Below are 14,330 nucleotides of genomic sequence, written 5' to 3'. Positions count from 1 at the left end.
CCTCATCTCTCCACTCTGTCTTACAGAGCTCTCAGAGTTTGTGTTAGTGTGTTAGTCTGTGTGTGAGGTTGTGAGACATCATGAGCGTGCCTTATAACTCATTATAACGCCTGTTAAAAGTTTGCTTCAGAGCCTAAGGAGCTAGCGTGAGGGAATAATGACGCTGGGTTTAGGAAGCATGTAGAGATCAAGCAGAAGCTGTTCTATAATTCAGGATTTAACATCAGCTCCATTAGCACTAAAGGACCAGAGTAAGTGTTGATGTAACATCTGGAGCACATCAGCCAGGCCTCACAGACTCTGTCCAGATCTTATGGATATAATTACTGCTGGACATTTCCTAATATTGAGCAGCAGGTGATGCAGGTACAACGTGATGGAGATTATTATAATCACCTGCGTGTAGTTCCTGACCATGAGGTTGCCAGATCTTCCTCGAATAGAAGCGTCAAATAGATAAGCAGACAGAAAGATATTTAGACAGACAGACAGACAGACACACAGATAATTAGACAGAATGATATGTAGACAGACAGACAGACGGACAGACAGACAGATAAGTAGACAGAATGATACACAGACAAACAGACAGACAGAAGATACATAGACAGACAGAGAGAAGGACAAATAAGCAGATAGACAGAGAAGCAAACAGAGAAATATGTAGACAGACAGACAGACAGATAAGTGAACAGAAAGATATGTAGACAGAGATAGATAAGCAGACAGACACATACATAGACAGACAGATGGACACTTTATTAACAAAAAATATTAATGAGCTGGGTGAACTAATGATCAAGCTGTTCATGAGAAACTCAGACAGATTAATAAACACACAGACAGACAGACAGACAGACAGACAATCTCTCTCAGTCTCTCTCTCTCTCTCTCTCCAGACACCAACACACACTTTTACATCTCGTCTTTAACACACAAATTCAGCATGCAACGGAACTGAGCACGATTCAGGAGGAGGACACATTAAACTGCAGCGCCATCTGCCTGTGTGTGTGTGTGTGTGTGTGTGTGTGTGTGTGTGTGTGTGTGTGTGTGTGTGTGTGTGAAATAGAGAGAATTAAATAGGAAAGAAATGGGGGGGGGTAGACAAAAACAAACAAACAAAAAAAAAAAAGACAAAAAAGTGAAGGAAAAAAAGAAATGATTAAAAAACGGAAAGAAAAAAATTATTATGGAAATCAAATAGGAAAATAACGAATGAAGGAAAAAGCACAAACAAATTATTTAAAAAGATGGTAATGTGAAAGAAAATGAGAAAAATAAATGAAGAAACAAGCAAATAAACAAATGTATAAAAGTCCAGAATGACTGAAGTAACGGATAAAAAAATGTAAAAAAAAACTTAAATAATGAATTAAAATAATAATAATGAATGTAGAGAAAGTGAAGGAATTAAAATTTGAAAAATAAAGAGGATAATAATAATATAAATAATAAAAGGTGTAGTTAGGGCTTTGGGATAAACAGGTGGTGTGTGTATATATATATATATATATATATGTGTGTGTGTATGTGAGGGCTATTAGTGGGTGTGAGGGCTATTAGTGGGTGTGAGGGCATTTAGCTATGAGGATATTTACAGACAAATAAACTGATAGTCATCTCTATAAAAACCTTTTATACTGGAACTTCACCTTTCTCCTGAAGAAACATCTGGCAGATGAATGAGTTGATCGCATGATGATGAAAGACCGAAGTTTTAGTAAAATATTTGCTGTGATTTAAATACATTACACCGATCAGGTATAACATTATGACCGGTGTCAGGTGAAGTGAATAAGACTGAGTATCTCCTCATCATGGCACCTGTTAGTGGGTGGGATATATTAGGCAGCAGGTGAACATTTTGTCCTCAAAGTTGATGTTAGAAGCAGAAAAAATGGACAAGTGTAAGGATTTGAGTGAGTTTGACCAAAAGGACCAAATTGTGATGGCTAGACCACTGGATCAGAGCATCTCCAAAACTGCAGCTCTTGTGGGGTGTTCCCGGTCTGCAGTGGTCAGTATCTATCAAAAGTGGTCCAAGGAAGGAACAGTGGTGAACCGGAGACAGGGTCATGGACGGTCAAGGCTCATTGATGCACGTGGGGAGTGAAGGCTGGCCCGTGTGATCCGATCCAACAGACGAGCTACTGTTGATCAAACTGCTGAAGAAGTTAATGCTGGTTCTGATAGAAAGGGGTCAGAATACACAGTGCAGGACGGGTCAGGGGGACCAACACAATATTAAGCAGGTGGTAATAAATGCTATGGCTGATCGGTGGCTGATCGGTTTGTCACCCAGTTTTATTTCTGTTTTCACTTTTGTCCATTTAAGTAATTTGTATGTAGATAAACTGTGTGCTGCATCATTCTATCTCAAATTTCTAGAATAAAAAATGCTACGGCACGTTACAAAATAGAGTTAAAAGCATAAATCTACACCACGTTATACATTCGTTTAAACGCATCATCTTTAATGAAGTGATTTCCAGCTTGATGTTCCAGACTTTTCCTTTAAACAGAAAAACACTTGTCATCATTCTGGAAAGTTCTTTTGCTGCTTCTGCTGCTGCTTTTAATTATACTTTTATCCACAATTGTATTATGTGTAAGGATTCGAGTAGCATGTTTTCTGAAGATTAAGGGATTAAAGGGAATATTTGCTGCCCTGGAGAGGACTGCTGAAGCCCAAAGAATTTTTAAATCCTTTTTCAGCACAAAAAAAAAAAGAAAAAAAAATCTGTGGATCCCGAAAAGACGATACGAGTCAAAATAACCCGGCACACAGCTTTATTTTAATTTCCCCCTAAAAAATTCTTCATATCACCAGGGCAGTGACCCTGCACTTCCACAGCCAGCCAGGTGAGGGCGCAAAAGGGTTAATAAAGCACAACAAGAATGTTTAGCTGAATTTAACGTAACTGATTCCAGGGAATAATCTTTGAATTAGTGCTAGAAGTGTGAAATCTCTTATTAAACCATTCCTGGGGAAAGATCTGAGTTATGTGATCTATCAGATTATTCTAATCCCCTGTGTGGGACTAACTCACCTCTGAAGATAAAAGATTTCTTTTGAAAAGCGTCTAATCCACTTCCTTTAACGCAAGCACTCAATTTTAATCCCAGAAAAAAAAATCAGGAATACAAAATAAGGAACGAAAAAAAAAGATTGATTCTACGAATGAATGAATGAATTAATGGTGTCATATTAAATAACTCTTAAATGACATTCCCTAGGTTTCTGAGTTATACTAAACTCCCTGGCCCCACCCATTTTTGGAGCAGCTCCGCCTTCAGAGTCATTATGGAATGTTAATGAAGGTCTTCACCTTATAATTGTGGGATCTGGGGGTCCGATCTGTGTGGAGGAAAGAGAGAGCAGAAGGAAAGAAGGACACAGAGGTGGAGAAGGAGGAGCAGAGAACAAACATGGTGCTAAATTTATGATGCCTGATGTTTCTGTCCGATCTGTAAAGCGATGGTGGAGAAGCAGTTGAGACATGAGGTCAGCCTGTTGTTGTCATGGTTACTGTTAATTACAGCCGAAACCACAGTTTTGTTATGTGGAAGAATTCACGTAGCATGTTTACTAAAGATTACGGGATTAAAGGGAATGTTTGGTGTTCAGAGAGGATTTCTGCAGCCAAAAGATTTTAAATCCTTTAAAAAATAAAGAAGAAAAGACGCGAGTAAAACACTGAAGCTTATCTCACACTCGGCTCAGAGACAGAGACATACAGTCACAGTCTTTCTAATCAATAAGCCATAAGTCACAGTCCAGCCGGTTAACTGGTCAACAAACACATTGTTAGAGAATCATTGCCTTTTTATATTATTTCTATCTTGCAACTCTAAAACAAAGGCTATATTTGTGCAAATGTCTTAGAATCAATTACGACAGACGTCAGAGATTAACATTTAACATGTTAAAATCTAAAAGAAGGAACTGAAATAAAGTCTTCTCTTGAGAGTGAGCTGGTGTTTCAGCTCTACGGGGTGAGCACTAAGGCCTCCAGGTTGTTGTTGAATATAATCCTGCCGTCCAGCTCTCGGCTGCACTCGGGGTGTTTGAGGAGCTCCAGCACTCCGGCTTTCAGCTCCGGAGAAGAGTTCTTACTGAACTCCAGGACCTCGGTCAGGAAGTCCAGCAGCAGCTCTCCTTTCTCATCTCCAGCTGTGAAACACTCTGTGATGTCCATCTGAGACGGGAGAGTGTGGCTCTGGTAGGGGATTCCTTTAGCGTCCAGGAAGTTTCTGACCTCTCCGCTCGTGATGCACTGACTGATGTCGCTCTTGCACAGCTGAGCTCGGTAGGTTCTCCATAACCTGCCCCAGCCGCTCTGTCCTGCAGGGGGCGCAGTGAGACAGTGGTAGCTAACGTGAGAGTGTATGGGGCCTTACAGTGTAAAAAAAAAAAAAAAAACCACTTCATATCTTCGTGTCAATCATTTAAATAATTTTTTAATAACTTGTTGCATAATCTAGCATGCTAACACTAACACTAGCTACAAGGCTAACGTGAGAAATCTACAGAAATGTAGCAAACTTCTCACTGAGTGTCGCTGCTAACACTGGACAGACAGCTAGCATTAATGAACTTGACAGGATTTCTGGAGACTTTAGTTTATGCCGAAAATGTTTTCCAGCTAACTCTAGCTAACGTGATTGTGGACAGGGGGCGTGGCTTCCAGGTAAAAACACCATCATAGCTTTGTGTCAATCATTTTTTTTGTTATTTATTTATTAACTTGTATGTTCCGATGTGAAGATGTCGAACTTCGATGCAAAACACCTAAAAGGTTTGAGATTTGCAAAAAAAAAAACCCAAAAAAGACATTTCTCAGCTTCAGTCTCTTCATTTCTTCACTCTAACACATCAGACTGATCTAATGCTCATTAGACTATTAGCATTTAGTTAATTAGACAATGAAGAGGCACATATGGGCGGATCATGCATGGCTGGACCTGCAAGACTTCAGCTGGGAAACATTGCTGTATCTTGTTTAGCGGTTTTTTTTTTTTTTCCAGGGCTAAAATATCTTTATGAATAAAAAAGCAAATTATCTCTAATGTGGTGCCATTACTTTAAATCATAATCAGACGGTTATACCACCAGAGGCAGATTTCTGTAAAACATTATTTTCCAAGATGGCATCCAGATCATTAATCACACCAGCATCTATCAATTAATTCATTAAATCTTTCACTGGAAGACTGAAAGTTGTAACTCCAGTGACGTCGACATGATCCACAATAATAAACCAGTTAGCACCAGCGTTTAGACATGCAGGGACCATGGTCCTTTTTAAATTGTTAATATTATTAAAAAATATTTTATACTGCTAATTTACAGATTGTACACACTTGTACTACCACTCGTTAAAATTATGTCATTAAAATAATAAGAAATGTTAAAATATCTGCAAAAGCCTCTAAAGTCATAAAGCTCGCATGAGTACAAAATGTTCCAGAACAATTAATTTAAAAAAATCCTATTATTGAATAAAAATCTTGATGTGTGTTATTAGCGCTATCTGCTAAAAATAATTTACAGAACAGGTTCATCGCCATCTTCTGAAACTGATTCAATGGAGATTATTTATTTTTCTAATTACAATATGATTCTTCACTGAAACTAGAATGCTGCATTTCCAGAAGAAAATGCGAGTGTGATTGCGAATATGTTGCTTAAACTACTGCAAGACATTCTCAAATAATATTTAAAAGCTAAAGTCACAGTTAAAAAGTTGAAGGTAGTTTATGTGGCTGTAGAGTAAGAATTCAAGCTGTAGGACCAGTTTAAAGACGATGCGTCCTTAAAAAATCCTCTTCCCTCACTCTAGCTGACGACACACACACACACACACACACACACACACACACACACACACACACACAGTAGCAGTCTGAAGTCCGTAATGCATTTAAAAATACATATAAAATAAACTATAATACTTATCAGTATGAAAGGTAATGGCACACCTAAGCAGAACATGAGCAACATTTTAACGTTGGAACCATGTCTCTAGCGTGTGCAGGAAGTGAAGTCCATAAAAATGCCTTGAAAAATTCATATAAAATAAACTACAATACATATCAACATGAACTGTAATAGCACACTTAAGCAGAACATGATGAACATTTTAGCTTTGGAACCATAATTTTAGCTATTACCGTTTAGGACTAGTAGCGCGCCCAGGAAACGGAATAATAATAATAATAAATAGTGACGATAACAAGATCACTATTTATTATTAGTGTGATTGCGTCAGTATTATTTAACGTATTATTCCGTTTCCTGGGCGCACTACTAGTCCTAAACGGTAATAGCTAAAATTATCATGTTCTGCTTAAGTGTGCTATTACATTTCATGTTGATAAGTATTGTAGTTTATTTTATATTAATATTAAATGCGTTCGTTACGGACTTCACTTCCTGGTTTCCACACGGGCATTTAAGGAGAGCGCGCACAGTTCGGCTTTTCTCTGAGATTTTTGGGAGCTGCCGTAAACAAGCATGTAAAACGTTACTAGTCCTAAACGGTAATAATTAAAAGCATGAGCAAAGGTCACTAGCAAAGCTCTAATTCTTTATAATCTTCCAGGCAACATTAGCCAGCTGGTTAGCACGAAAGGATTTCTGTGAGCAGTTGATTGTTAACGTAATCATTTAGCTCTTCATCCATAGACATTAAGGCTAATGGTTTAGCATAGAACTTATCTTTGGCTGTTTCAAAGCCATGTAGTGGTTTCTCTTCTCCGTTTTAGAGTTACGGGTCAATCACCAAGGCCTCCATGTTGCTATTGAACATGACCCTGCCATCCAGCTCCCAGCTGCACTCGGGCCATTTGAGGAGCTCCAGCACACCGGCCTTCAGCTCTGGACAAGCGTTCTTACTGAACTCCAAGACCTCTGTCAGGAAGTCCAGCATCAGCTCTCCTTTCTCATCTCCAGCTGTGAAACACTCAGTGATGTCCATACTGGACGCAAAAACATGGCTCTCGTAAGGGATTCCTTCGGCATCTAAGAAGCTCTTGATGTCTGCGGTCGTGACACAGTGGCTGTGCACCTGATCTCGGTACCTTCTCCATACCCCCCCCCCCCATCTCCTGCAGGGGGTGCAATCGGTTAGCCAGCTAGCGCCGCAATAACCGCTAACTGAAATTCACCTTATTAATGGGTTAATACCAAATCTCCATCTCTGTGTGTGTGTGTGTGTGTGTGTGTGTGTGTGTGTGGTGTGTTTACCTGAGACCAGGATGATGAGGAGTTTGCCGTCTTTGTGCAGTAAGCTCCTGAAGAAGGAAACCGTCGCCTCGGGATCTTTCACGTAGTACAGCATCTGAGGAGCGAGACAAATGTGGAACCACATTTAAATTTATTAGAAATAAAAAAAATATTTTATCATTAGGTATAAAAAATAGCTGTAGAAATAAAATTCCCCCCAGTTCCTCATTAACATTTATGACAAAATAAATAATAACGAATAAAAGAACACAGAGCTGATAAGAAAGCAGTGAGCTATAATAAAATTATTTTATTTAAATAAACTTTAGACATTTTTTATAATAAAACCCTGCGTATGCAGCAGTAAGTTTATTCACCAACCTGAATCATGTGGATGAAGTCCAGCTTCCGGTCAGTGTTCCTCTGCTTCCAGTCGCTCTCGAACTCGGACGCTGTCATCTTATTAAACCTGAAGGTGATGTGATCGAGGCCCGGCGTCTTCGCCACTAAAACTGCACAGGGTTAATATAAAAGTACAGCAGAAAGCATGCGGTCAGCCTACAGGCTACAATTCAAACCCCATACACCCTAAACCCTACAGCATAGAACCTAAACCCTATACATCCTACAGCACCCTATACCCCCTACAGCATACACCCTAAACCCTAAAGACTCTAAACCCTACACACCATACAGCACCCTATACCCTAAACAGTGTACAGCATACACAATTTACACTCAAAATCCTGTAGCATAAAGCCTAAATTCTTAAACACCCTACAGCATACACCCTAAACCCTACACTCTACATTCTAAATCCTTCACCCTAAACCTTATACACCCTAAACCCCACAGGATACACCATAAACCATACATCATACACCCTAAACCCTACAATACACACCCTAAACCCAACACTTTATATATAAAACTCTATAATACACACACTAAATCCTATACACCCTACAGCATACATCCTAAACTCTATAATAAAAGCCCTAAACCTTGTACATCCTACAGGATACACACTAAACCCTACACTTTACCTGCTAAACCCTAAACACCCTACAGCATAAACCCTATAGTACTCTGCCCTAAAACGTATACACCCTAAACCCTACACTTTACATCCTAAACTCTATAAACACACACCATAAACCCTATACACCCTAAAACCCTGCAGCATTCACCCTGCGCCCTAACTCATGTACACTACACCCTACAATATTCTCCCTAACCCATACACAGACTCTACAGTCCTGTCCACCTGTAAATGTTCACGCTGAATGAGACTGACCTCATGAGTTAGACTGAGACAGAGATCCAGAATAAAGAGCAGCTGTGTGAGTGTGTAACCTTTATATTTATACAGCATGTCCCCGCTGGGTTCCACCACATCGTTCTCCACTCGGGCCTCAGGATGTTTAGTGTGCAGCTGGGTGAGGATTTCCAGATCAATCTCGCCTGCAGACAGTGTGTGTGTGTGTGTGTGTGTATGTGTGTGTGTATGTGTGTGTGTGTATGTGTGTGTGTGTCACATGGTTACACTGTGATAGAACTGTATTAATAATAATAATAATAATAATGTTATCTAATAATAAAAGATTTATACCTGCTCCACTTCCCACTCCCATCACATTCAGAGAGGATTTTCCTACTCCAACACTGAGAGAGAGAGAGAGAGAGATTGGGGGGAAAGAGAGAAGAAAAGAGAGAGGGGGGAGATGGAAAGAGAGAGATGGGGGTATGTGAGAGAGAAAGAGAGAGAGAATAATATATGTAATTTTAATTTAATTTTTAAAGTTTCAGCTTTATATCTATCTTGTAAAAAGCGCTCACATTGGAGACTCCTTTCATAAAAATCAAATAATTGTAAATAATTTTTCCTCCAAGAAAAGTTCTAGAAAACCTAACCAGCTTTATTTGATTTCTTTTATTTTTATTCCTTTTTTTTCGCTGTAAAAGTCCCTGTTACTATGGAAACGGTCATTTATTAGCTAGAAGGGAGTTCACTCGTTTATAGTTTCTCTAGCTGAATTGTGCGGAGGCCATGAAGAAAACACACACCTCACATGCAACACAAGACACACACAAACACACAGATACGCAAACACACACACCAAAAGTTCCCATTTAGAAAGAGTTTATAAATAATCTTAAACCTCCATCTTATACTGTCAGCCAAGAGTGTGTGTGTGTGTGACACTTACGTGGCCAGGATGTTTGGAAGTGTGTTATGGATGAAGTCTCTCATACACTGGTGTTCAGACGAGCGTTCCAGAAACAGCTCGAATGCCTTCAGGTATCTGGAGTAATCATCCACCAGACTCCTGTTCTGAGCGGCCATCTCCACACACATTTACAGTATGCAGTTATTCAATAAGCCTCAGGAAAATGCAAATCATGCAATCTTCAGTTAATGTTCACATCAAATTCAAATCTAATTTTTATTTGTCCCAAACACAGTCGTACAGCACGATGTGCAGTGAAATGCTTACAGGACTGTTTTTTTGACTCCTGAAAAGGAAAAAGGAATAAGGACAGAATAAAAGAAAAAGAATAAAATATAAAAACTACAGTTTAGAAATTTTTTGGACAGTAGGTCAAATAAAATATAAATAAAAATATAAATAAAATAAGGTATAAGTAGAAATCTGTATAAAGATGTAAAAAGTACAACTGTAATAAATAAATAAACTGCATAAAATGTGTGCAGACAGCAGCATTACAGAGTGGTCATGGAGTGAAATGAGATGATAGGCAGCAGTGTTATTGTCCATCTTTAAAGGGCAGTAGTGCACAGTAATCCTCTTTATATGTGAACAGGAGTAGAAATGTGCAACATGTATGTTTCATGTTTTTTGTACTTCAGTCCTGTAATGTGTACGGTGTGGCTGGGTTTGGTGTTTTCCAACACACGTGTGTAGGAAGGATAGCGAAGGATAGTTGAGAGACCATATAGCCTGCGGGAAGAAGCTTCTCCTCAGTCTCTCAGCGGAAGCACTTCCCAGACCTCAACAGAGAGAAAAGTCCATTGTTGGGATGGCTGAGGTCCTTCACGATCTTCCTGGCCTTGGTCCAGCACCGCTTGTTGTGATTGAGTGCAGGTCAGGGAGCTTGGTACGGATGATGCGCTTAGCTGATCGCACCACCCTCTGAAGAGCTCGTCTGTCCTGCATGGTGCTGTTCCTGAACCAGGTGGTGATGTTTCCCGTCAGGATGCTCTCTATGGTGTAGGAATAAAAGTTCCTTAGCACCTTAGCAGGCAGTCTAAAGTCTCTCAAGTGTCTGAGGTGGTCAAACATCAGAATGAAGGCAAGTCTGAAGTAAAACCATCCAGTGAGCTGAAGATCTGCAGACTGACACACCTCGAAGATCAGAGGAGAAGGATCAGAGCAGTCTGAGCTGACAGGAAGTCGTTAGTGACTCAAATAATTACTCTTTATCACCATGATGAGCAGAAAAGCATCTCAGAACACAAGACACACCCAACCTCCAGACTGATGAGTTACAACAGCTGAAAAGCTGGGTAAGAGACTCACACACACCCGGCCTCCACATGATGGAACAGAAATCCTGATTGATCAGACCAGACCTCCTTCTTCCACTGCTCCATGGCTCCACGTTCTGACCCAGTAGTCTGGACATCACGATGCGGCTCTGCTCTCTCGGATTCTAACACTCGTCCATTTTTCCAGCTTCCAACACGTCGACTTCCAGAACTGACCGTTCACTCGCTGTCTAATAATCACACATCCTGACCGGTGCCACTGAACCAGATTATCAGTATTACTCGCTTCACCTGTCAGTGGGGTTATGTTCAAGTTAGAAGGCACTTAAAACCAGAGATCACCTGATATAACTGTCCACTAGCTTAAGTGCAGGTGTGATTTAGGACACAGCACATCTGTACACGCAGGAGCACGTGCACAAATATACACAATACGAGGCACGGTAAAGGATTTGAATGCCATTATCGTGCACGAGCGCTGACAAGCAACAGGTTGGTATAAACCCCGAATTCTCTCTCTCTTTCTCTCTCTCTCACACACACACACACACACACATACACACAAAATTTGTGCTAGAAAACCAGTCAAAAAATACGACACTGTTTCCGCGCGCGTGCAAGGAGCCTGAGCATGCACCGAGCACGCGCGAACTGACAAACGGACACAAACGAATGAATGAATAAATAAATCAATCAGAACTCACTGTTCACCTTTTATTCGTTTTTTTCCCTCTTCCCTCGTGCGGCTGCTCCTGATCTTCAGCTCTTCTCTCTGTCCGTGATCTTAAAGCCACAGCCCTGAAGACTTTCACTGCTGGGGTGTGTTTCAATCTATACATCACACACCCTTGATGACTAGCCCTCATTGTTGTCTGCCGCCATTTTGAGTGCTGGCGTTCAACTCCAAGAAGACAAATCTACTACACAAATAGATCTTATTTCATCAAAAATAAAACAAATATGATACAGTAATACTAGTACAGAGTGTGTTTATTGTGTTCTGTGTTTAATAAAAGCGATCACAAGCACATTTTAATAATATCCTGTTCATTTTACAGCCTCTTCCTTAAAGACAGTGTTTCAGTGTTTCGTTTGCTGTTGTTTGTGTCGCAGAACCTCTGGACATCATATCAGACAAGTTCAGTGGCACCTTAGAGTTTCTTTCAGCTCACCCACACCACAGCATCAACGATCTCTGTTGCACCCTGTAGATGCTCTGAACCTGAGCGGTTGAGGGTTAAAAGGCCAGCGGGGGAAGCTTGGTGGGGCTGGGATTTGATCTCACAACCTTCTGATCAGAAGTCCAGCATCTTTACGTCTTCACTGAACATCGGGATTCTCACTGACCACTGAAATAATCCTCGCTACCTGTTTATCTTCATTTAACTTCATTCTCTCACTCCTCTTGATCTGGAGAACAACGTTCTTCCTTCTTCTCCGTCATTTTTGCACATAACTCTTACAGTGGGCGAGAAGTGAAAACACAATAACAAATCCAAAAACACAAGGACGATTCCGACAAACTGTTAAAGGTAGGTATAGTGTGTGAATGAAATTCTTCCCTCTGATTGGACGAGACATGGGTCACTCAGGATGTACAGGAAGTCCAGCAGTATCTGCAGCAGTAGAAAGTGGATTGGTGTGTGTATGAACACAGCTCTGCTCTTATAGCGCTCCTTACATCCTTTAATCTGGAATAGTTTGGTCTTCCGGAACATTCCTGGTGTGTTTTTAGAGATAAACTAATCTTTACTCTATGATACACTATCAGTATATCCAACATCACACTGACCATATGAACGTCCTTCAGCACAGTAGAGCTGAATGAACTCCATTTTCTTATAAAGATAAATATATGTTTGTTATTTTCTTGAAAAGATCTTTAAAAGTTGCAAATAAAACTGGTTTAAAGTGAAGGCAGAACTCCACACATGTACAAGAAATAAAGCTAGATACACAATTTCCTACTTCCTGTATATCCTGAGTGACAGATGTCTCGTCCAATCAGAGGGAAGAATTCCATTCTCTAACTATATCTACATTTTCCGCTCTGTCTGATTCGTCCGTGTGTTTTGGTGGAGGTTTGCTTGACTGCTGCTTCTGGTCTCCTACTTTGTCTTGCATTTGGAAGTGTAGCTAAAGTTTCCTCATTCTTTTCAGGGCCACCGAATCAAGTTCTTTCAGCTAGCATATAGGCTACATGTGGATTAGATAATTAGATGAAAAGCACTTAAATATTTTCTACTTATTTGACAGCACCAGCTTCTCCATCTGTAGATTATATTCCACCTAATTAGCATGCTAATTCCTTTTTCTGTAACTAGCTAGCCAGGCTCTCAACCCTCAACTGCTCAGGTATTGAAATGAGATAAATGAGACGTCTGCCAGATCCAGATGCTGTAAATGTACAAAACTGGAAAATATCTGTCAATATGTCTGTTAGCACTGATCTAAAGCTGGAGTAGATTAAATGTTAAACTTTATGTAAATAAAAAAAGTAAGTTGTAGAAGAGTTAAGTGTTTGCTGGCATGCTCAAGCTTGCAAGATTGACTCATAAAGTTCCGTCAGCTCTCATATAAACAGATGGAGAAGTTAGCGAGGTAAAAAAAATAATAAATAAAAAGTGAAATATTGAATCGAACCGTGGTTTATTTTGGATACGCGTGTGATTCTGTATCACTTAGCATAGCAAGCTGCCTACACTAGCGTACTGACTGTAAGTGGACGAGTGTGTAGGGTTAAATGGAACAGTTTCAACATCAATTCAGCTCGTAGCCTTGGTCCTACGGTCCAGGTTTCCAAACCAACTCCAGGTGAAACTTATCAACGATTTCCTGAGTAATTAAACTCAGAATTAATACCAACAGGACAACGTGAGGCGCTTATATAACATCTGGAACACAGCAGTCGGTCTGCAGGTTAATTAATCACCAGAGCTGGAAGATATTCAGAGAACATCCGGTTATTTCTCGTCCAGTTTCTTCCTTTTTCATTTACACACACACACACACACACACACACACACACACTACAGCCTATGGGTCATTTCTTCCTGCTGTGAAAATCCATCTCATTTCAATCTATTTACATTTCTGATTAACAATAAAACAGAAATACGGAAGGAAAAGACGAAACCATTGCTATGGTTACACACCGATGTACAGTAGTTATGGATGTAGAAGAGTTGAAGCTGTTATAGCTGTAAAGGGCGGGACAACTCCATATTACATTCATGTGCATGGAAAGGCAGACGTCCCAAAACTTTTGGTCTGGCTCACAGTCTCCGCTCTAATTCATCCCAAAGGTGTTCTATGGGGTTGAGGTCAGGACTCTGTGCAGGACAGTCAAGTTCCTCCACACCAAACTCACTCATCCATGTCTTTATGGACCTTGCTTTGGTCACTGGTGTGCAGTCATGTTGGAACAGGAAGGGGTCATCCCCAAACTGTTCCCACAAAGAGCATGAAATTGTCCAAAATGTCTTGGTATGAAGCTGAAGCATTAAGAGTTCCTTTCACTGGAACTAAGGGGCGGAGCCCAACCCCTGAAAAACAACACCTGAACTCAATGACATGGAGGGGTGTCCC

At 40.2% G+C, this 14,330-nt stretch overlaps 1 protein-coding gene across 2 annotated transcripts; it reads right to left on the bottom strand.

Moving 5' to 3' along the window:
• Positions 1-2,286: 2,286 nt before the first annotated feature.
• LOC131355097 (histamine N-methyltransferase-like) lies at positions 2,287-11,588 on the bottom strand. 2 transcript variants are annotated; one of them, XM_058393328.1, is made up of 7 exons: positions 11,454-11,588; positions 9,442-9,578; positions 8,844-8,896; positions 8,588-8,695; positions 7,613-7,743; positions 7,253-7,346; positions 2,287-4,348 (listed from the first exon to the last, which is right to left on the bottom strand). In XM_058393328.1, exons 2-7 carry the CDS (start codon positions 9,576-9,578, stop codon positions 3,993-3,995), a joined length of 879 nt encoding a protein of 292 aa, XP_058249311.1. In that variant the 5' UTR covers positions 11,454-11,588; the 3' UTR covers positions 2,287-3,992. The 2 variants fall into 2 exon arrangements, with proteins under 2 accessions (XP_058249311.1, XP_058249312.1); XM_058393329.1 differs by having other exon boundaries at positions 11,447-11,549.
• Between the last annotated feature and the right edge of the window lie 2,742 nt (positions 11,589-14,330).

This window comes from Hemibagrus wyckioides, linkage group LG06 (genome assembly GCF_019097595.1).
Source record: "Hemibagrus wyckioides isolate EC202008001 linkage group LG06, SWU_Hwy_1.0, whole genome shotgun sequence".
Classification (NCBI taxonomy): Eukaryota; Metazoa; Chordata; class Actinopteri; order Siluriformes; family Bagridae; genus Hemibagrus; species Hemibagrus wyckioides.
The sequence above is the reverse complement of the archived record's forward strand: the minus strand, read 5'-3'. Positions and strand labels throughout refer to the sequence as shown.